Source organism: Mastomys coucha, unplaced genomic scaffold (assembly GCF_008632895.1).
Source record: "Mastomys coucha isolate ucsf_1 unplaced genomic scaffold, UCSF_Mcou_1 pScaffold14, whole genome shotgun sequence".
NCBI lineage: Eukaryota > Metazoa > Chordata > Mammalia > Rodentia > Muridae > Mastomys > Mastomys coucha.
This window is the reverse complement of record NW_022196896.1, coordinates 85,854,478-85,878,184: the sequence shown is the minus strand read 5'-3', so window position 1 is coordinate 85,878,184 and position 23,707 is coordinate 85,854,478. Positions and strand designations below refer to the sequence as shown.

The 23,707-nt window shown below is 45.5% G+C and overlaps 1 protein-coding gene across 20 annotated transcripts in view; it reads right to left on the bottom strand.

The window, feature by feature from the left end:
* Window positions 1-23,707, bottom strand: part of Kiaa2012 (KIAA2012 ortholog) — a 119,191-nt gene that overhangs the window by 33,830 nt on the left and 61,654 nt on the right. For 17 of the 20 annotated variants that reach the window (XM_031367630.1, XM_031367625.1, XM_031367616.1 and 14 more), the window contains 2 exons: window positions 22,446-22,525; window positions 6,903-7,040 (listed from right to left, as the gene is read on the bottom strand). In XM_031367630.1, the coding sequence (XP_031223490.1) occupies window positions 6,903-7,040; window positions 22,446-22,525 (218 nt within the window). The remainder of the gene's footprint in view (window positions 1-6,902; window positions 7,041-22,445; window positions 22,526-23,707) is intronic. The other 3 variants (XM_031367626.1, XM_031367628.1, XM_031367629.1) reach the window with 1 other exon arrangement.

The window sequence follows — 23,707 nt, the reverse complement described above, 5'->3', positions numbered from 1 at the left end:
GAGGGCACACGGGGCCAGACATGGAGGCACATGCCTGTAATCAAAGTACTCCGGAGGTGGAGGTAACACCAGAAGGTCAATGTTATCCTTAGCCACACAGTGGGTATGAAGCCATCAGCCCCATCAGCCCCCAGGAAATGATTCAACGTCTTCTTTGAGCATTTCTGATTCAAAACTTGAACTGAAAACTAAAACCAATCCCGGTACCGGAGGCTAACCCAGACAAGCTTGGCCTCCCAGGCTTTAAACAGTGCTAAACTTCCATTACTGTGACAACGACCGGAAGAGACAGTTTGAAGGAAGAAAAGATGGCGCTTCTCAGTTTCCAAGGAGTTAGTGCATTGTGGCAGAAAGGCATGAGCAGAACAGTTCACATCACTGCAGCCAGGGAGCAGGCATACAGAATCCTGTGCCTGCGCTCTCAGTGGCTCACAGTTTTCCCTTTTTCATTCCATTCAGACCCACAGCTGATGGATGGTGCGGCACACACCTGAGCAGGTTTTACCCACTTTAGCTAATTCTCCCTGGGAATGTCCTTACAGACACACTGGAGGTAACCTTTCTCATCTCCTAGGCCCTTCTCCATCCAATGAAGTTGCCATTGGAGATTAACCATCGCAGCTTCAGGTGCGAACCTGTCTGAAAAACTCCAAACCAAGAGCTGGGGGTGCAGCTCAGTGGTAGAGCCTTTATCTAGCATTCAGGGCCCTCAATTCAATTTCCAATCTAAAAAACCCAAACAGACAGCAACAGAATACAAAAATGAAATTACTAAGCTGAGTGATCAAAACACAAGTACACACACACACACACACACACACACACATTTTCGATTTTGGAATATTTGCATACAAATAGTGAGATATCCTGGGAACAAGACTCAAATGTACATACAAAATTCATTTGTGTTTCAGATTATGCACACAGCCTGAGGATAATTTTATACAACATTTTTAAAGTGTGTATTTACTGGGACCTCTCATAGAGCTCAGATGTAGAATTTTCTATTTATGGCATTTTTTTTCCCATTATCCAAAAGTTTTCTGATTTGGGAGCATTTCAGATTTCACATTTTGAGACTATAGATGCTCATCTTGTTGAGTGAGCAAAACACATGAAAACTCACACCCCAGCTGTGTGACGCTGGCTAAGTCATTTGCTTGTCTTCTGTTCCTTCAGCAAATGACAGTTATTGACATTTGTCTGCCATGTGCCAAACACTGTGCTGGCAACTGGGCCGGCAAAGCCAAGGATGGATTTGTAGAAAGTTCACTTGCTTGTAGGAAAATTACAAGAAGCCTGTTGTAAGATGACAGAGTGTAAATGTTGTGATAGATTGTAACAGGTTTCCTCAGGACCTCAAGGGAGGTGAAGCTAAATTAGGCCAGCAGGTTTGTTTACCAGGAGGCATAGTGCAAAGTCTTGGAGTGGGAGGGCCAGCAGTTCCAAGCAGAGAGAGCAGCCAGTGTTTGTTAGGGTGGAGCCTGCAGGCTGTAGTGGCAGACGTGTAAATTGGACAGAGGCCTCATCTCGCATGGAACAATTCAGAGTTTTAGAAAAACTGAATTTGTTATACTTTTCTTCTTGTAAAAGATATACAGCTTCAAAGACCAGAAAGACTTCAATGGAATAAGTCTGCGTGGCTATGCCAAGGGGTTCTTCAGCAAACTGGTGCTTGCACTAATTTTAGAAGAGCGATGACAGTGGGTGGAACTAGGGGCCTGGGTGGGAACCGGTTAGAATAACAAACGCTTAAACTCCCAGGCAGTTCTGGGACAGTGTGTGAGGCAGTTCCCAGTGACACACTGGCCAGTAGAGTCCAAAGCTGACTCTCAAGACCTAGCTGCTGCTTTTGTGACTTCCAGACCAGGAACCACCTAATTCCTGAACCTCAGTTTGCACTGCTTATCCTTGGAAAATCTCCAGCAGCCTACACCTCCAGCCACCCTTGGGCATGGTGCTTCAGTGCCCAACCAACATCAGGCCCCTCCAGGGCACCACAAGCTGGGAAGCACGGGATACAGAAGGAAGAGAGGGGAGGGGCTCCTGTCTTTCTCCACGTGGCTTGTCACTTGTCTCTGACCCTCTGTCAGAGCGGTGAGACTCACAGGTAACACACAGAGAGCTGGGCAGGGTGGGAAACACTCAAGTCACAACACTTGAGAGGTGGAGGCAGGAGGATCCAAAATTCAAGGCCAGCCTCAGCTACATAGTTCAAGGTTAACCTGTACTACAAAAGAACTTGTTAAGAAATAAAAACAGATGATAGATGCTATATAAAGTTCCCCAAATGTTCAACTGGGAAAATGCATTTGGAAATTCTGTGTATTTGATACCCAAAAGCAGTATCTTTAATTTGGGGGGGCCCACAGGAGCCAAAAGAGAGCGTCAGATACCCTAGAAGTGGAGTTACACAAGGTTGTTAACCACCATGTGAGTCCTGGGAATTGTACCCAGGTCTCCTGGAAGAGCACCCAGTGATCTCACCCTCAGAGCCAGAGCCCGCTATCTTCAAGCTCATATATCAATGCCTGCCTTTCTTCCTTTCCTTTTTTCTTTTCTTTTCTTTTCTTCTTTCTCTCTTTCCCTCTTTCTTTCTTCCTTTCTTTCTTTCTTCCACAAGATTAGGTTTTCTCTATGTAGCCAACTATTCTAGAACCTGCTCTGTAAACCAGGCTGTCATTGAACTTACAGAGATCCACCTGCCTCTGCCTCTCATTTTCTGGGATTAAAAGCTTGCACCACTAAGCTTTGTTTTTTTTTTTTTAATTTGGTTTTTTGAGACAGGGTTTCCCTGTGTAGCCCTGGCTGTCCTGGAACTCACTGTGTAGACCAGGCTGGCCTCGAACTCAGAAATCCGCCTGCCTCTGCCTCCCAAGTGCTGGGATTAAAGGCATGTGCCACCACTGCTGGGCTTTCCCTGCTTTCTTAAACCATGCTAGAGATTGAAACTCAGATTCTCAAACTCGAGCAGCAAGCGCTCCTACCAAGTGACTCTCCAGTCAGTCTCTTGTTTGACAGTTCTAACCTCTAAAGTAATCCAATTTTTCTGGCATTTTACAAAGACTCTAGGGTCTGCAATGTAGCTCAGTGATAAAACACTTGCCCAGCATGCACACAAGCCTGACTCTGATTTCCAGCATTGCAAAACAACGGTACAAACAAAAAATGTCCCAAGGACCAGGTGTGGCCGTACATGCCTTCAGTCCCATCATTTGGGAGGCATGCAGATCTTTGCAGTCCCAGGCAGGCGGGGCTATGTAAAAACAAACAAACAAACAAACCTAATAAGAAGAAATAGAAATAGTAAGCAAGCCAGTAAGATCAATCTGCAGTTAAGTCACTTTTTGCCATGCCTGGGGACCTGAGTATGATCCCCAGGATCCACAGATCCCCAGGATTCTGTGGTGGGTGCACTACATACACACACACACACACACACACACACACACACACACACACCAAATAAATGTAATAAATTATGTTTCAATGAAACAAAAACCCTGTTCTTTTTTAAAATAAAAAAAAAAACCATGAAAATCATAAAGTAGTTTGTGGATACTTTTGAAATAATTATCAAATTGCTGCTCCTCAGGTTCTGAGGATAGAGCAAAGATGTGAAATTAAATCTTCACAGAAGCAGAGCAGAGAGAGACTATGCTACGACACTATGTAGCTTTTCATCCTAGCTGTGTATGTGTCAGCCAGGCTGTGGGGGCCTCTGTGAGCCTGATTTTTTCAGTGATGGGGATCTGAATACAGGCTGGAAAGGCAGGTGGGAAGTTTAAACAAGGTTCAATGTGTCAGGGGCTTGACCTTAGCAGGGACCAGTGTCTGTTTGTTCCTTCCTCCCCTGGGCTGAGTCTGTTACAACCGTGAACATATTTATAAAACTGTTATTTTGTGTAATTCTCACCTTGTGGTTGAGAAGCAGGTGTGGAGAGACTGTTTTTATCATCTCCATTTTGCAGAGAGGAAATGGTGTTCCAGAGTGTTGGAAGGCCACCAGGGATCTGAAGACTGGGGCTTGCCAACTTCTGGCTTGACACCTTGATATTACTATACATCCTGGTCTTGCTTCTTTCTCTTGGGAAGCCAACAGTTGCCATCCTAAATATATTTCCTGACAATATCATCCAAATCTCATGCGTTTGTTGCATTTGAACTTGGCTTGCAGCCTCTCTGCCCTATCCCTGTCAAGCTAACAAAGCTTGGAACGAGGTCTTACCTCATAGGGTAGTGGTCTCCATCTTTGGACAGTGTCTTAAGCCAGGCCTTATTTTCTTGTTACCCTCATTGGATTCACAGAAGCACTCTCTGTTGTGAGTGCAGCAGGCACTGGCAGGGAACCTCTGGGTGATGGGATGGACCTGCCTATGTGAACAAAGCCTGGACCAGCTTTAGCACAGGCAGGGGCTGCTCTAACTCTGGGCATGGTTGGCTCTCCGGCTTGCATTCAGTCACCTTGAGCTTGAGAGCTCCATTTGCTAACAGGCTGCAGCAGCTATGGAGTTGAAGCTTCTTATCTATTCTTTCTGTCTTCTGGAGGGAGCACAAATGACCTTTTAGGTCAGTGTGCAGTATGACTACATTCTGCACACATCTAGATTAGACTTTCAAATTTTCCCACTTTGAATTCTGTGCTTTTCAGTTGCTCCATACACACATTCTCACTTTGTTTCCTTAGCAATGGTCACCTTAGACACATTACATCTTTGCTTATGTTATGGTTAGTATTTTTCCCCCTGCACTATCCTGGAATAGGGCATGGATCTTGGTCTTCTTTTCTTTTTTTCCATGTGCTGGAGATGGAACCTAGAACCTTGTGTCTGCTAGGCAAGTACTTTCCAATTGAGCTACATTCCCAGCCTAGCTCAGTCTATTTTGTTCCTGAATACAACCTAGATGCTCAGAAAATGCCAAGCACACAGTAGGCACTCAAAATATTAATTAAACAAATGGATAAACACTGAATGATAATGACGATACAATCACTGCCTAAGAAGGTAGCAGCCATAATTCTTTAACCTCTAAGGCAAACGCAAAACTGTTGCAAAGAGCACACTTAATCCCAGCACTTGGGAGGCAGAAACAGGCGGATTTCTGAGTCTGAGGCCAGCCTGGTCTATAGAGTGAGTTCCAGGACAGCCAGGGCTACACAGAGAAACCCTGTCTTGAAAAACCAAAAAAACCAAAAAAAAAAAAAAAAAAAAAACCAACCCTCTTGCTAAGAGGAAAAGGGATGTTTCAAGGTTTCAAGCTGGGCATGGTGGACACATGCTTTAAATACCAGCACTCTGGAATTGGCCGGTGAATCTCCAGATTCCAGGCCAGCCTGGTCTACAGAGCAAGTTCCAGGACAGCCAGGGATACACAGTGAAATCCTGTCTCAAAAGAAAATAGAACAGGGATCATTTCACTAACATAAGCTAGCAGCTTGGCAACTTCTTTTTTTTTTCTATGCTTACAGCAAACATCTCTTGTCCAGAAGTCACCTTCCTGTCTTGTGATTTAAGTACCCTGTAAGATATGCTTCTCTTCCTCACTGTCACTCTGTGGATCCAGGCTGGACCAGTGGTTTTTAGAACATCTGATCCAAGCTAGATCTTTTAGTTCTGGGATGACTTTAGGAGAAAAAGCCAGTAGCCATCTTAGCTCCAATACAAAAACCTAGGATGAAGCTTAGGAAAGATTTGGGGTAAGAGATAAACAGATTTGGGGTAAACTTACAGGTTTTTGCTTTTGGCTTTTTGTTTTGGAAATGATGTCTCATGTGCTCAAGCATGGCATCAAATTCTATGTAGCTGAAACTGATGTTGAATTCCTGATCCTCCTGCCTCTGCTTCCCAACTGCTAAGATTCCAAGCATGTGAACATCATTAATTATTCGCATGACTCTTAGTCAAAGTCCCACACCTTGCAGAATGAGCTCAGGGAAGCCCACGGAGGCATGGCCTGAGAATTCTGGATTAGCGAGGTTGGGACAGTGGTCCTTATGACATTCCCAGTTCCTGCCAGTCCCCCACAACACTAGATAGCATGTCCTCATGAGTTCTCAAGTGTTTGTCCTCTCCTGTGTCTGTCTTTCCTTGTCACTTCTTACCAAGGGTCTGGGATGGGGTCTGCTAGGGTAGTATGAAAGATCTGAAGTCCTCCATGCCCGTCTTGGTTCTGCTCTTGGTCAGTTTCTTTGACTCTGTGGCCATTTTTTTCAGTTCAATGTACTCTAAAGAGGGCAAAGATGATGCTGGGAAAGGCCCTTCAACTCAAGGGCTACAGGATGAAAAGGGTAGGCCAACTTATGGAGCAGCTGTGAAGCACCATCCATGGGCCAGGCCTGTGCCACATGCTGGAGTGGGAGGGAGCACAGTAAAGAAGGACCCATGACATCCTCACCTCAGGAGTGCTCAGTGCCCTTAACCAGAAGCGAAGCTGAGCTTGGGAGATCAGTGAGCTGTTAGAGAACAGAAGACCAGAACCAATATCCCAGAGAGAATCCACAGCTAACTTTGAAATAATTAACTCAAGAACCAGTATATTTAGGAACATCACTCTACCAAGTTATAGGGGCAAACAGTAGCAATTACACTAGCTACAGTCAAGATGAAATGAACCCTATTTACCTGTTTTATGAGGCAGTTCAAAGTTATCCTTTTTCTCTCTGTTCCACTGTCCCCCACTACCTAAACCAGACACCCAACTGGTTTGTCCCTGATGGCTGGCTGGGATTACTGTCCTAATTTGTTCTTTCTTCATCTGCTACAACCTGCCTATTTTCTGTCCTTTCTGATAAAGTAAGAGCGCAGAGGGACTTCTGAGCTGTTTTTGTAGCATGCAGACGTGTATTAACCAGCATCCCTGTGTATGTGTCCATAAACCCCGTCTTCTCAGTGTGAGATCACCTTCAGGAACGGCGTCATGTCGATGTGCAGCTTGCGTGTATAAAATTCTTTTTCGTTTGAACATATCAGCCCTTTATTTATACAACTTTGAGGCTCTCCCGTCTTCTGAGCTGCCGCCTCCAAGGACTGTGGGGCTTCCTGTGAGAGGCAGAAAGCCCGACTTTCAGAGGAATGATACACAGGGCAACAAGAGCTGGTCCAAACCCCCTAATATTTATAAAAAGCATTTTTTTCATCATGGCAACACTATTAGCAACATCTATTTTTACTGTGAACACACCGGGGATACATACATGTAGAGAACAAGCAGACTGGCTAATGGGATCCAGAGACGTGGGGAAACGGACCTTCCTGGGTGGTAATTATTTCATTTACCAATCACAGCAACCCTGGGAGGCAAGTCTGCCCCTCACATCACAGATCAGGAAACCAACTTGCCCAAAGCCATGTAGATGACATTTGGAAGAGTTAAGACCATGGCCGAAAACAAGACTTTTCTTTTTTTTTTTCATTCTTTTATGACAGTCTCTCACCATGTAGCCCAAGCAGGCTTAAAACACTCCAAAAGTTTTAGGGTTGGTGATAGGCTAGCACCTCCATATCTTTTTTAAATGTGATTTTAAAAAATATCCCCATAATGCAGGGCAGTGGTGATGTATTCCTTTAATCCCAGCACTTGGGAGGCAGAGGCAGGCAGATTTCTGAGTTCGAGGCCAGCCTGGTCTACAGAGTGAGTTCCAGGATAGCCAGGCTATACAGAGAAATCCTGCCTCGAAAAAACAAAAATAAATAAATAAATAAAACCTCCCATGAACATCAATGGTCTTGTAATATGTACGATTATAGCAAGAGTTGGGCTTATTTGCAAGCTAAGATGCGCTTGCCGTGTTGGGAAGAGCGATTTGAACAAATGTGGTGGAGAGGAAAGGAAGAGTGGACCAAGATAAGAGTCTGGAAGGCCCCAGGGGCTCTATGATCTCTTGGGTCACACTCTCTGTGGTCACCAAAATGAGCAAATGGTGTCACATTTCAGAGCACCGAAAAGTTGGATCTGAAGCTGCCTTCCAGCCCATGCCTCCCACTACCGTCTGGGTGATCTAAGCGGAAATGACCACGCCCTTCCTCAAATGCCATTGCCCTTGGAATGGAGGGAGGCCATCAATCTTAAAAGGCCCTTCTTCTTGCCTGACGCTGGTCTATTTGGCTTCTTTCCGTTATTCAAACAAATAGACCAGAGTATTTTATGCAGAACAGACTAGGTAGAGGCGGAGCACATTGAAGTCAGCGGAGAGGGAAGAATAAAGATGGAGGCCATGCCGGAGTATGATTCATCCTCCATCTGAAGAAAAAGCAGCAGAAGGGCGTTGAGGGGCAGCTGAAGGTGGAGGGGATGGCACGATTTTAGGCAGGGGGGCATGAAGTGTTTTCATTGCTATATGAAAGCCAAGGGCTAAGGACTCCTGTCAACACGACACAGGGCGTTCCTGGAGCAGGGCCTTCACTGGCTAGGCTCAGCTGGGAACCCCATTTCACTCGACTCCTCTTCATCCTCAGGTCTGGTTTGTCTGCTTCCATGTGGACTCCCGGAGGATCAAGCACTCTAAGCCACTGCCTACAATGATGGTGGGGGCTGTGCAGTTTCTTCCGGACTAGTGAGCTCCTTGAGCGCAGGAGCCAAGGCTGTCTTGTTCCCTGGTCCCAGCGATGTCTTGGCTCCGAGATTGGGAATGTATGCACAGCTGATCCTCATACAGCTCACAGAGCTGAAGAGTAAGGAATGCAGGAGTGACGAGCACCAGAGGCAGCCCTGCGTCCAGACCACCCCACTTCCGATGGGGAGGGGACAAGAAGCACCCTTGCAGATGTCCCCTGACCTCCACAGGCCTGACCTCCTGTGGTGCTGCTCCCTCCTTTACAAAGAGAAAAGTTATTTATTTGGGGGTTGTGTGTTCCAATTTGCTGGGGTCACATACATTGATGTGCTATGAGATCACCCTGGGTGGGAATTTGATCAGTTCCATATTTTCTGGGAGACTAACCCTCAGATGTCTCTCTCTCCTGGCAGCCATAAACCATCCCTCCCATACCACTTACTTATATTACTTGTAAGCATTTATGAGGAATTAACAGTCAGTGAGTCCTCACGCGTGGCTGCCATTCCAATGAACAACCACATCCATTTCCTTTTGTTTTGAAACACGTCTAAAGAAAAAGGTTTTTCTGGAAAAATATTTATCTAGAATTTTGTCATTCAGACATATATCTGCTCAGCTTCTTGGGCAGAGACTTCTCCTGCCCCTCTTCTAGTTCCAAGGAAAGCTTTTGGTTCAAGCTAGATCTGACAGAATTCACGATGCCAGCCTCATGGTCCTTCATGAATCACTGGGTGGAGCCGGACATCAGTGACATGATTTGAGAGAAGTTTCTTCATTATCAACAGAAGAGTTTGTGTTGGGCTAAGGGACAAGGGCTGGGCCCAGACTAGGTCTGATGGCTGCAAATACTTCCACTCCTAGGTGGAGTTCAACTGGAAACAGTTGGGAGTCAAGGGCTTTGAGAAAAGTCCCTCCACACCTCTTGACTCATGGGTCTTTTTCTCTAAGTGTTCCCTTGACCACTCTTTTCCTCTTTCTGTTATATAAGAGCCCCATCAGTTGTAGCAAGGTAGGATGCTGTCAGAAGTACTGTTGTTGTTGATGATGATGATGATGATGACGATGGTGATGTTCAGGTGGTTCTGCAAATGGATGATAGTAGAAGAGAGACTGGGAGTAAAGATGATTAAATATATAAAGCTGGTTCTGAGAGGTGAAAGGGGGAGGGAAAAGTCAGAGAGCTAGAAGCAGAAAAGCAGGGCATGAGCTTGGGTGGTTGGTGTCTGTTCATCAGATGGGTGTTATGGCTAATTTTGGGCCGAACAAGCCAGGATGGGTCAGCAGGTGATTTTAGCTGGTGACTCATCTATGAAGGCAATGTAGTAGTAATAGACTAGCGACGGATGTGGGGCAGTTGATGATATGCCTTGGGGCAGTCACGGAGGACTTCCCCAAGGAGGTGACAGTGGCACCCACACTGGGTGGCACAGAGCTGCCAGCCTGGAGCAGACCCTATGTTTCCCAGTCAGTACAGCCTCTATCTCCACGGCCTGATTATTTTGAGGTCCAACTCAGGCAGCTGGCTCTTTGAAAAGGAGGGTAGGGTTCTTGCTTTTGCAGCCCTGCTCTGCTCCAGCCTCTGGGCTCAATCTCGACCCTGTGAGCTCCCTTTTGCATTTGCAGGGCAGAGCAATCAAAACTGGTGCTTGCAGCTCTAGGGTATGTTGGGAGCAACACGTTGGCAGAAAGAGAAACCTAGGGTCACCTTCTCTAAAAGTCAGGAAGGAGAGGAAGAACCCAGGGCTCCACAGAAGGAAGGGGAAGGGGTGAGGATGGGGCTGGAAGGAAGCAGAGGCCCAAAGCTGGTTTGTTTTTTGTTTTGTTTTTTTCATGTGCACAGTTTGGTGGAAATGATTTAGAACGGATGGAAAGGTGACATATTTCAGAGAAAAACCCCAACTCACCCAGCCCCCTTCCCTAAGTGGTACTGTAAATATTGGACGATTTTGAGGTTCTGCTGAAATCACCCGGGAGCCTTTCTCTATAGTAACCAAAACAATAAAGACGAATGAGTTAATTTGGTAAAGCTGATTTGAATTGCACAGAACGCATTGCGCAAGTGCTTGGCATTTAAACAGTTATCTGACATTTAAAAGGAGAAGGCTGCTAATGAATTCAAGAGCTAATCTTATACTCTGACAGAGTGAGCCATGGAAAATCCAGGATTATTATCTTGCTGTAACCATAATGCGATTTGGTTGAGCTATCAACAGAAGGGAGCAATTGGCTGCATACAAATATCCATAGGAACACACATGAACCAGACTGAAAGGGGATGCTCATTAAAGTTAAGTAAATAGCTTATCATTTCTTTAAGTACTCTCGGGTTGTAATATCCAAACTATAGACTCAGGGAGAACAACCCCCTAGTCATTTCTCCTCCTCCCCTGAGATTTCTTAAAGCGTCACAAGTGGCTCTACAAACAGACCTTGGGATATCTCACTTTAAAATGACACTCTGAACCCAAGCAGCTACATCTCCACCCATGAGTCCCACAGAGTCACCCAAGACAAGGATCTGTCCTGCAGGGCCTCCTCCTGATGTCTCCCACTCCTTTCTAATTGGGGTTCCCCACCTTTGTAGCTGCCGCTTAATGGCTCCCTCAGGAGCTCCCGTCCCTCATTAAGTAGGCTGTAACACTCTGGCCGTCTAACCGCCTCGCCTCCCACGCAGCTCACAGCTCCACTCTGCCTGAGAGCCAGTTGCCAAATGTCTCTGGGAACCTGTAGGCAAGCTGAGCTTTTGGGGAAAGAACAGGAGGGGGGAGGGAGAGCCTGGAGAGCCTGGTGAACACACCCTACTATTATCTTAATGCATGGGAAGAGGGGCGGAGCAGTGGAGATGCCTTTGTTGAAACCCTGTGGAGTCCTTTAAGTTGTCCCACCAAATCTCTATGCACCTGAGCATTTGTCCCCTCCTGTGAGCAAACAAAAGGGAGCGTCCTGACCACCACACCGCTTCCATGGCTTTAGCCTCCTATCCTTTGGGAGCTTTGAACCCTGGTGGGGAAGGGAGGTGGGAGAAAGTTGGTCCCTAGGTGTAGAGGAGAATGGCTGGCACTTGAACACCCTCACCCCTACCCTGCATAACCAGATCCTGAGAATGGGAACTGCAGTTGAAAGAGCCTGACCAGGCTCCCTTCTAGGGCCTAGTTGCTTCTTCCTTTGGCAGCCTATGGCACTAAATTGCGGTCGAATTGGGAACAGGGGTGGGGCTGGGCTGCCCTTGGAACTTTGCTGGCTCCTGGTGATCTGTGATTCTCCAAAAGAGATCTGTGAGGGCTACGGTCACTGCCAACTAACTCCCACCCAGCCACCCCTGAGTGCCTCTCCTACCTGTCTCTGTTCAGGTCTCCTCTGCCTGGGAGAGGAGAGCAGTCTCACGCACAGAAGGCCACAAAGGGCTGGGAGGATCCTATCTCAAACCCCCAGCCTCCCAGGGGACAAAGGGTCTGCAGCCTACAGCTTGTTTCCGCTCATCATCCGTGTGCTCAGCATTCTCACTGATTAGGTGGCTCCATCCCACTCATCTCTGCCACCTGAGGTCCTAAGGCTTTGTGTGAGTCTGTGTGTATGCGTGTGTGCCTGGCAACATGTATGGCATGGGACTTTTCAGGAGCACTGGGCAGGATGGAGACAGCTGGCCTTTAGCCATGAAACGGACTCCTTGTTTTCCTTCTGTTGAGAATTTTGGTCCCCAGCACCTTTTTCTCCCCTTCTTTTTTGGAGATGGGGTCTCAGGTATCTCAGGCTGTCTTTGAATTCCTTTCATAGCTGAGGATGAACTTGAACTTCCTCTGCTTCCTGAGCTGGGATCATAGACATGTGCCACTATGCCAGTTTCTGCAGTGGTAAGGATCGAACCCAGGATTTCAAGCACACGAGGCAAGCAAGGCTCTACCAACTGGGGGCGATACCCCAAGCCCCTCACCTACTTTTTCATAACTCAAGTCTATAACAATTGTTAGCATTCTCCTCAGTGTTTATGACATTAGCTCACTAGCTAGCTACTAAGCCCTGGCCTAAGAAAGAGAAACCCAGCAATTCTAGTCCTTAACCTTTGTGAGGGCTAATTTTTTTTTTTTTTTTGCTAAGTCACCAGCTTTCTGTGCCTCAGTTTCTCCACCTACATAAAAGTGCTCACTTCATTGTTCTCAAGAAGATTTTCAGTAATGAACCACAGGGCACTTTAGCTCCAGGCCTTCCATTATCTGGAAGCAAATCTTATCCAGGAATTCTAATTGATATTGTCCTCATTTTAATTAAGTGCTTTGTTGACACAACACAATCATTGTTTATCTGGTTTAGTTGGAGCTGGAGGAGAAAACTTTTGAGCCAAAAGAGAAATCTGCTCTTTCCCTAGGGAGGTGGGGCCCGATGTTTTCCATGAGGGGGCGACAAGGTGGGGGCTTAGGCAGGAATCCCTCCTGAGCTTAGTGATGGCCTGTGGCTGCGCCTTAGATAGAGATAGAAGGATAGGGGGAAGGGATGGAAACAGATCCCCCCCTCCAGTTCCTTCTAACTTGGGGCTTCCACTTCCAACTCTGTTTTACTGGTGTGACCTCTCCACTTTTGACAATCGACAGGGAACCTCAACTTGATTCCACTATAAAAGGGTCATTTTAAATCAGTCACTAGAGACATAATGTTACCCGTGGTGCTTTGAGTTCCAAATTGAGCCAGAAAAGCTTATCTACCCCGTAATGTAGAAAGGCTATGAAGTTGAACTAGCCCTAGTAATGCTGGGACAGAGGAGGAGGACTGGAGGAAGAAAACAAAAACCGTCCTCTTTGCTGCCCCCCCACCCCCGACCCTTTTGCTCCCTAACTTCTAAGTTTTCTCTGGCAGCGTTTGCTCTGGGGTAGGGAGCCCAATGTGTTTATTATAGTCCCCAAACTTTCTGTCTCCCCCCACCCCCATATAAGCTCCAAGTCCTCTCTGGTAACAGCTTTCAAGGCAGACAACAGGGGAATAAAATAGCAATAGTTCTAACCCGTTCCGTTGTGGACCCTCCTGTGCCTAGCCGTGCAAATTCTCTGGTTTCTTGTAATCCTCGCAGGACCCCAAAGGGGAAATGCTCTTTTACACAGAAGAAAACTGAATCTCAGGTTAAGGAAACTGCCTCAGACCGCAGCGCCAGGAAACAAGAAGATGGGATCTAAATGTGACTTTATGGATTCCCTAATTTTCTGCCAGGCCTCTGGGGGGAGGGGGCAGGTCAGTGTGAACAGGGTCCTGGTGGTCCTGACATCCATTTCCTTTTGTGTAAAACGGAGACCATAACTGTACCCACAACAGAGCTGTTCTAAAGATTGAGGGAGATAATCCTAAGTCTTTCCCATGAACCCCCACACCACTGGCTGCTATTACTTATTATTCAGAAAGACCCTCTCAAGATAATGGGGAGATAATTGTTCAAATTTGTGTCACTTTACATATGTTTGAAATTGTCCATCATAAATAGAAAAAAGAACAAGGCCTTAAGTAGGCAGGTATTATGTGTCACCAATAACCAAGAGATCAGTAAACACAGAACTATTAGAATAATGATTTGCCAAACAAATCCAACACATAAAACTTTGGTTTTGTAATAAAAATTAAAAGTAAACCCTTTTAGGAAATTGTCTTTGAACTGTCTACAGAGTTTGGGAGTGGACAGATTTGGGTAGACTTGAGCCAGAAAGGAATTTTGCTTAGGTCTTCAGAAACCCTCTGAATCAAGTTCCACAACCGAAGAAATATTTACAAAAGTGAGGGAGGTGGAGAGGGAGGGGGGGGAAGGAAAGGGAAAAAAGAGAGATGCCCCCTCCTCCTTTGATAGAAGGTTAATTGTTGCTATCAACATAAAACTCTTACATCCTCATGAGGATCTCTAAGGAGGATGCCAAGAGCCAGCTCCAGATGTACACATGACCAGGAGCTTTTCCAGAGCAGGAAAACCAAGTCCAAATGAGCACTGACACTCTCTCTGTAGCTGTAGGAGGTGTGGGAGAACAGTGGCTTAACTTTGAAATTGTTTGTTTGTTTGTTTTCGAGACAGGGTTTCTCTGTGTAGCCCTGGCTGTCCTGGAACTCACTCTGTAGACCAGGATGGCCTTGAACTCAGAAATCCGCCTGCCTCTGCCTCCCAAGTGCTGGGATTAAAGACGTGCACCACCACCACTTTAACTTTGTAATTGTTATCATGAAGGTAAAACCTGGTCACCTCCGAGTCCTCCTAAAAGGACTGTGGGCTTTTCCTATGAATTATGTATTTCTTCAGACTGTGAGTTTTCTTTTTCATGCCAATGATGTATTTTCAGTGGCTTTCATGTGAGTTGTGTGAGGCAACAGAATACTGAGATAATTAGGTTTAAAGCTCAGAAGCTTAGCTAAAATGTTAACCAGAAGACAAGGTATGGGATGGCTCAGCAGGGCCCTGATAGAAAGAGGGTTCTTTTAAACCTTTGTACAAAACACAGTGTGTCTACAGGTTCATGTTGTCTAGAAGGAGGTTTCCTTAACCTGAGATTCAGTTTTCTTCTGTGTAAAAGAGCATTTCCCCTTTGGGGTCCTGCAAGGATTACAAGAAACCAGGGAATTTGCACGGCTAGGCACAGGAGGGTCCACAACAGATTAGAACTATTGCTATTTTATTCCCCTGTGTAATAAGAACTTCAAACATCATGTCTGAAACAGATGAGGCACATATATATAGTCTTATTCACCTAATTCCCAACATAGGCAGAACGAGACAGGCTACCCTTTGAAATCCCCAAATGAGAAACTTAAGACACATAAGATCAAATGCAAATTCATACTACAGTAAGCACACGAAACCTAAGCTAGCTAGGTTTAGGTGAGGATAGGTGGAAATAGGAATGGTTCTGTGGTGTGAGGAAGAGGTGCATCATTCCAGTTTAAGAAGACTTTTAAGGCATTGCCAAAGTTCGGATCTCTACAAGGCAACAACAACAAAACCCCAGACCAAAACACCCAAGAAGCAGTGCTTGAGAAAGTGTCCTTGCCCTTTCTAAGCTGGAGTTGGTATGGACAAAAGAAGGAAATTGAGTAAGGCTCAAGGAAAGACAGCAAAGCTATCTATCTATGTATCTTTGTATCTGTCTATGTATCTATCTGTATCTATGTATCTATGTATCTATCTGTATCTATGTATCTATGTATCTATCTGTATCTATGTATCTATGTATCTATCTATGTATCTATGTATCTATCTATGTATCTATCTGTATCTATGTATCTATGTATCTATCTATGTATCTATCTGTATGTATGTATCTATGTATCTATGTATCTATCTATGTATCTATGTATCTATGTATCTATCTATCTATGTATCTATCTATCTATCTATGTATCTATCTGTCTATGTATGTATCTACCTACTTACCTTATCTATCCCATCTATCTGTCTGTCTATCTATCATCTATCTATATACTCACCTTATCTATCCCATCTCTCCCTCTATCTTTCTATCTATCCCTTCTCTGTCTATTTATCCATCCATCTATCTATCTATCTATCTATCTATCTATCTATCTATCTATCTATCTATTGAGGCAGGGTTCCTCTGCATAACTCTGGCTGTTCTGAAACTCACTATGTAAACAAGGCTGGCCTTACTTTACTTACTTTACTTACTTTACTCACAGAGATCCACCTGCTTTTGCCTCCCAGGTGCTGGGCTTAGCGGTGTGCATTACCAAGCCTGGCTGCATTATTTTAATCAAAGGTATGCAGTGACTCTTGGGAAATTTAGTTAAGGTTTGAGTTTGTTCTTTGATATCCCACTGGTAACCTCTCTTGGCTTTTCAGCAAACCAGAGCTTGGAGACCCACTTGTCCCATCTACATAGAACTGAGTGGACAAGAGAAGTTCATACCTGAGATGCACTTGAGAATAAGAGACAAACTCATTGACTTTCTGATCCTTAGGAGGATAAAATGTTGAAAGATAGTTGAGGTCCTTGAAAGGTAAATGATGAGATCCTTGTTTAACAACATCAGTCAGATTAATGTTTAATTTGTTAAAAGAACAGTGTTAAGAAATGTTGCTGCTGCTGCTCAGCTTGCTGTGCATGAACTCCTGCTGGACATTGCGACTCTGGGTCATTTTAGCTTCCCTTGGATATAATGTACACTTCAAAAACCATTTGTTTTAGCTGGGCATGATAATGAATGCCTCTAATCTCAGCACTTTGGAGGCAAAGGCAGATCTTTGTGAGTAAGCATGCATGCAGCGTTGTCTATATAGTGAGACCCTGTCAAGATGAAATTAAACTTATTTACTTATTTGATTTTTTTATTTTTCCATTCAGGGTGCTCAGTTTGGTTTTGAAGTATAGCCCCCTTGTTTCAGCCTCCAGTGTCCTGAGATCACATGAGTATGCCCCATCACCTTGAAAATTAACAAACTCTTTTTATCTTTCCTTTTTCATAGAATAAAGAAGAATAGGAAGGGGCTGGAGAGATGGCTCAGAGGTTAAGAGCACCAACTGCTTTTCCAGAGATCCTGAGTTCAATTCCCAGCAACCACATGGTGGCTCACAACCATCTACAATGGGATCCATTGCCTTCTTCTGGTGTGTCTGAAGATAGCTATATATAAAATGAAATAAATAAATCTTTCTTTCTCTCTCTCTTTCTTTCTTTCTTTCTTTCTTTCTTTCTTTCTTTCTTTCTTTTTCTTTGTTTTTTGAGACAGGGTTTCTCTATGTAGCCCTGGCTGCTGTCCTGGAACTCACTCTGTAGACCAGGCTGGCCTCGAACTCAGAAATCCACCTGCCTCTGCCTCCCAAGTGCTGGGTTTAAAGGCGTGCGCTACCACTGCCCGGCAGATAAATAAATCTTAAAAATAAAAAGAAGAATAAGAAAGGAGAACAGAAACAACAATCCCAGAGGAATGAAGTGAAGTTTGAACCCAGAGTGTCCTAATTTCGAGCCCTCTTATGGATGCTTAAGAACAAAGCACCAACAACCATAGACGCAAAATCAACAACTATAGATGCAATCACAATTGACTTAGGATTTTGATTTGCACTTTCAATATTCAGTCAAACTGGATGTGGTGACTATAATTTCATTGAGGCAGGAGGATGGCCAGCCTGGGCTACATAGTAAGGCTCTATCTCAAAAGCAAACAATAATAACAACTAAAAAAGAAAACAAAGAAAAAAGAAAGGAGGGGGAAGAAGAAAAGGAGGAGGAGGAAGAGGAAGAAGAGGAGGAGGAAGATGGGTTCAGTTTGCTCCCCAGGAAACATTTAGCAATGTGTGAAAACACTTCGGTTGTCATCATAGTGCACACAGAGAGTGGAATCTGGGCAGCCCTTTGCAGTGCCCAGGCTGGCTCCTCCTCACCAACTTTCTGGAACCTTGATGTTGCCCAGTATTAAATCACAGATTCCAGGAAATCACATATCTCAGTTGCCTCAGAGTTGCTATGTGCTGGATGATTTTGACTTTCTGAGCCTTACCTTCCGAGGGCTGGTATTGTAGGTGTGTGTGTGTCACTGTGCCTGGTTTTACGTGGTCCTAGGGACCGAATGCAGGGCCATGTGCATTCTAAGCTAGACGTCAACCAGCTGAACTACTAGTCTTCTGCGCCTGTGTGTGAGACAGGGTTTCTCTGTGTAGCCCTGGCTGCTGTCCTAGAACTCACTCTGTAGACCAGGCTGGCCTCGAACTCAGAAATCTGCCTGTCTCTGCCTCCCAAGTGCTGGGATTAAAGGCGCACGCGCGCGTGTGTGTGTGTGTGTGTGTGTGTGTGTGTGTGTGTGTGTGTAAAAGAGTGTTCCGGATCAGAACCAGGGCCTTGCCTATGGTAGTCAAGCCCTGCTACTAAGAATATGAGCCCTGTAGCTCATATTCTTGCCTATTGCTACTATTTTTTATATGAATTGTTTATGTCTTTTGCTTATGTTTCTAACTCTCTTATGTTTTCCTTTTAAAAATGAAGTGCAATCCCCTCCGAGGATAGACAGTATTATTAAGGTTAATGAAATGATTGCATATTTTTCTTTTTTACTTTCTCCTCTCTCACTGCAGAGGTGCATTAACGTCTCCTTCTGAAACTTTCATTTACAATTTTAAGATTCCTTTTAGGTGCGGGGCACCTCACCCAACCTCAAGCCTCTGGCCAGCGGCCCTGGGGAAGAAGAAAAGCATGCGCCTGCGATTGATGTCCGCGACCCCGCAAAGGGAAGAGCATTCCTAGGCTCTGAAGGCAGCCTAGGACCTAATTTCTCTTAATCAGTTGTAGGGCCCCAGGAGGAAGCACACGGCAGAAGGGGAAATAAATCTGACGGAGAAAACCAAATTCTACGAGGAGCTGGAAAGACCTGTATTTTCAAAAGGGCACCATACCTTTAGGACTTAAGAGCTGGCACGGGCCCCATCCCTGTGCAGCTATTAATATGCAAAAAATGCCTTCATAAATACTTGATTCTACTCACAGTGGGGAGGCCGTTCATTTGAAAGGGGAAATGGGAGCTTGAAGCTGAAACGCGTCTGCTGTCTCCTTTCTCTTTTTTCATCGCTCTTTTCATCTCCACGCTACTCCCCTTGTAGTCTCCTTCCCCCTATTTCTCTGACTTATCCCCTCTTCTAACTCCAGGGAAGTTGCAGATGGCAGCTGCGGCGCTCGTGTCATTGATGGACTTGGCTCTGAGGTCGGGAACCTCGGGCTCGGTGTAGAAGGGGTGCCTCAGGGCCTCCTCCTGGGAATGGTACTGGGAGGCTGGAGCCCCTCACCCTTAGGCTTTGGCCTTAGCGAGGCTGCCACTGAAGACTCAGAGCGGAGGGTTTTCAGTACTGCCGGGAGGGGGCGCACGGGGGCAGCCTCCGGACCCCAGAGCTGAACTTGGACAGCAATATCAGGCTTTCTTTCTCTCCTTCATACTTCCCAGCCTAGGCCCGTGACTTCTCAAAGGTCTGTTGTTTTCAAAGTGTTCCACCTTCGCGATTCTCAGGGAGCACTGTGACTTAAAACCAAATCAAACCAAGCCAAACTAAACCACTACCACCAACAAAACAAAACAATATTTTGTATGAGTGAACTTACATGACCAGACCCTAAAGGATGGAGGGAGGAGCTGAGTTCAGTAGGGATTAATAGAAAAGAAAGAAGGGCTTAATCGGGGCTGCTACTACTGTTGCTGCAAGCCAGTTTGTGCTTCAGAGCAAGAAAGGCCCTAGCAGAGGCAGGGAGGCATCAAGGTAGGTAACTGAAGTCTGCTGGGTAGAAATTTGTTTCTAAATCCTTTCCAGATGCTTTATAGTAAACATAAAATTAGTCATTTATGTGGAGTAGGTTGAGGAAGTAGTTAAAATCCGAGGCAGTGATTAACCTAATAAAGGGCCCTGAGCCTCAAGAAGAAAGGGGAGGGGTGAGAGAGGCAAGAGGAAGTTCCTGGTACCCCATTTTTCTTGGCTTGGGGGCTGGAGGGGCTCCCTAGACTTTTTCTCATAAGGCTTCTCCTCTGGGGTTCCTTTCAAAGGCAGGCAGGCTATGGTGATAGCAACAAACCAAGAAGCTCAGAAGGGAAGCCTTTCTCCACTCTGCAAAGGAGGCACAAGGTATTCCTGGAGCTCATGAACTCACCAAGGCCTTGCAGATGAACCAAGGTTAGAGCTTAAGAGCCAAAGTTCCTAATTTAGTCTATAGTTAATTTGTCATGCCTGGGTCACTCTTTGAAGCTTCCTCCAGTATAGCCATTCGGGGAGTTCAGGAGGTATTGGTATGGCCTTTGGAGCTATGGGACTTCCAAAATATACTGTATTTTCTCAGTCACAGCTCTCTAATTATTATTGCTATTGTTATTACTTAAGGCCTTCAGATCCTTTATGAAGAGTGTCTTCAATGGAGGCAAAGCCTGTGTGTGTGTCTGTATGTCTGTTTCTGTGTGTGTGTGTTTGTGTGTGTCTGTGTGTCTGTGTGTTTGAGTGTGTCTGTGTCTGTGTGTGTGTCTGTGTGTCTGTGTCTGTGTGTCTGTGTGTTTGAGTGTGTCTGTGTGTGTGTGTCTCTACGTGTGTGTGTGTGTGTGTGTGTGTGTGTGTGTGTGTCTGTCTGTGTTGTTTCTGTGGTTCTCTGGTAGTGGAGAAGTGGCCTAGATATGCTTTTCTTCAGTGGAGGCCTGACTTGGGCCTGTAGTTTTAACCTGAGAGGTCAGTTCAAACACACGTGCAGACAGACTCATTTCTGCTCTGATTGTGAGCAAGTTCCGAGGAAGAGAGGAAAGGCCAGAAGCAGCAGGAAGTTGGAGATAAAAGAGGCATGGAGAGCCTGCCCTCAAGGCTGTCTGAGAGAGGAGGGACTAAGCATCCCCTGGAGCAGTACTGTAGCGTCTGCCTCAGGTGTTCCCAGTCCCTGGATTCGGCTCTAGGAATTCCGTACTAGCTTCTGTTGAGAGACTGAAGAGAATGAAGAGACATTCTGAAGAGAATGTCACCCTCAGAGCTTCAGATGGAGGCCTGCTTATCAGTAAGTCTGCACATATCCCTTGAAACATTAGATATTCCCAAGTCATCCAAATTAACATCTTCTTTCTTCATAATTATCCTAGCTGTGTGCATATGCGTTGTGTATGTGCTCATGGGTGTGTGTGCATGCATATGGTGTATATGCTCATGGGTGTGTGTATGTGCATGTGAAAGACTCCAGCTAGAGTTCCCGCTCAAGTCCTAGGAGGCATGCACCCGAAGAACACGACAGGCCATCTTGATGTAAAAAAACATGAGGCATTTTTATTTCAGAGCTCTGGTTCAACCCCCAATCTCACACAGGAGACCAGGAATTGACCACGAATCTCAGAGGTTAGGGGATTTTATAGGAAAAAGGTCTGGGGAGACAAAGGAATTGGTGTGGCTATACATGATTGGCTATTTTGAATGTTGTTCATGCAGATCAGAGTTGAGAATTCCTAAAAAAAGTGAAATTCCTAGCAAGAGGGGAGAGTGCTATTCAAAGTTCATACTGACCCTTAGCTAACACTTAAGGAAACCAAATGGCCCAGGGTCCATCACATGTATGGTGTATGTGCTCATGGGTGTGTGTGCATGTGTGGTGTATGTGCTCATGGGTGTGTGTGCATGTGTGGTGTATATGCTCCTGGGTGTGTGTATGTGCATGTGTGGTGTATGTGCTCATGGGTATCTGTGCATGTGTGGTGTATATGCTCATGGGTGTGTGTATGTGTGGTATATGTGTTCATGGGTGTGTGTGTACAAGTATGGAGGCCAGAGGTTGACATCTGGTGTCTCACTGAACCTGGAGCTCATCCTTTAAGCTGGGCTGGCCGCTCAATGAGCTCTAAGGATCTGCCTGTCTCCTGCTCACCTCCCATAGTGTCGCCATTACAGATGTTTGCCACTGTACCCGTCAGGCTTTTTATGTGGGGTCTGGGGATCTGAACTCAGATCTTGTCTTCATGGCAGGCTATTTATCGATAGAGCCATCTCCCCAGCTCCTATCCCTGATGACTTAAAACCAACAAGCAACAACCAACTCAATCGCTATTTTCTCTCCTGATTTGGAAAGGAAACTGTGATCCTCTGGCTTGTGCCTATATTCTTATTCTCATTCTGACTTTGCAGAAGTCTGGGAAAAGCCTGCTTTGCTTCTTCTCTCTCTCTCTCTCTCTCTCTCTCTCTCTCTCTCTCTCTCACACACACACACACACACACACACACACACAAAACAGGATCCAAATTCCAAGCTTGAGGATGCAGGAACCTGGTGACGGTACAGCTTACCTGCTCATTTTACTGATGAGACAAATGAGGCCCAAGGAGATGAAGAGGCTCACTCAGGGTCGCACAGCAAGTTAGGACAAGAACCCCAGACAAGTCTTGACTCCCAGTGTTGTACTCATTCAGAGTCAGTACCGTACCTGACTCTGTGCTGCTTGAGCCAAACGTGAGGAGGTTTCACAAAGATTCCCATGAAGACTGGCTCCGGCTCCAACGTGTGCTACGGTGAAAGTCAGAGAGAAAGGGCACGGAGGAGTCAGATCTAGGTCTCATGAACTTTCATACAAACCATATCCATACGGGCTCAGCTCATGCACATTAACGATTATAAGTCCACACCTATGGCATTACCGAGTATCACCCATAGTCTCTGGAGACACATCTAAACACCTTGTTGAGTAGGGTTAAGCTTTATATTCAAATTTAGACTCTTTTGTTTTGATTGGTATTTAAAAGAACAAAAGTAGATTCTTTGTGCGATGGGAACTCAGATAAAGCTGGAATTAAAAAGGAAATATTGATGGGGAAAAACTGCTGATGCTGTTGAATATAAATTTTGTATGATCACACTTTGCTGAAATAGGAAAATGCTTCTGAAAGCTTTCAGGAAGAGATTAGAGATTTTTCCCTGCTCCTCAGAGGTGGAGGCCAAATAGGACAGAGAGAGAGAGAGAGAGAGAGAGAGAGAGAGAGAGAGAGAGAGAGAGAGAGAGAGAGAGAGAGAGAGAGAGAGAGAGAGAGAGAGAGAGAGGTAAGAGAGAGAGAGGTGAGAGAGAGAGAGAGGATGCAGCAGAGAGGTAACGGCCATTGTAGCTATGGGACACGATGGCACCTTCCACATGAGCCAATGTAGCATTAGCCTGCAATATCTGGCACTGTCCCTGCCACAGCTTACCACAGGTGTGTGAGCTAAGACCTCAGAGACACAATTGGACATGGAGATATCTTTACAATTTACTTAATTTAAAATGACATGGGCATGTGCCAATACTCATGGGTCTGTGTCTGGGGAAGCCAGAAGACTGTCAGATCCTTCTGGAGCTGGAGTCACAGGCAGTTGTGAACCACCTGATGTGGGTCCTGGGAACTGAACTTGGGTCTTCCATAAGAGCAGCAAGTGCTCCTAACACTGAACATTCTCTACCCCCTGCACCCTCCTCATTGGTATTTTGAGACAGGGTCTCATGTAGCACAGGCTGGCCTCAAACTCAATGTGTAGCCAAGGATGACCTTGAATTCTTGATCCTCCTTCTTTTATCTTCCAAGTGCTTATAGGCATGTGCCACCATACCTAGCTTCCAACTGGTAAAGTTTTGTGGAAGGACTCGAACTCCATGGTGCTATGGTAATGGTAATTTTCTTTCTTTCCTCTTTCTTCTTTCTTTCTTTCTTTCTTTCTTTC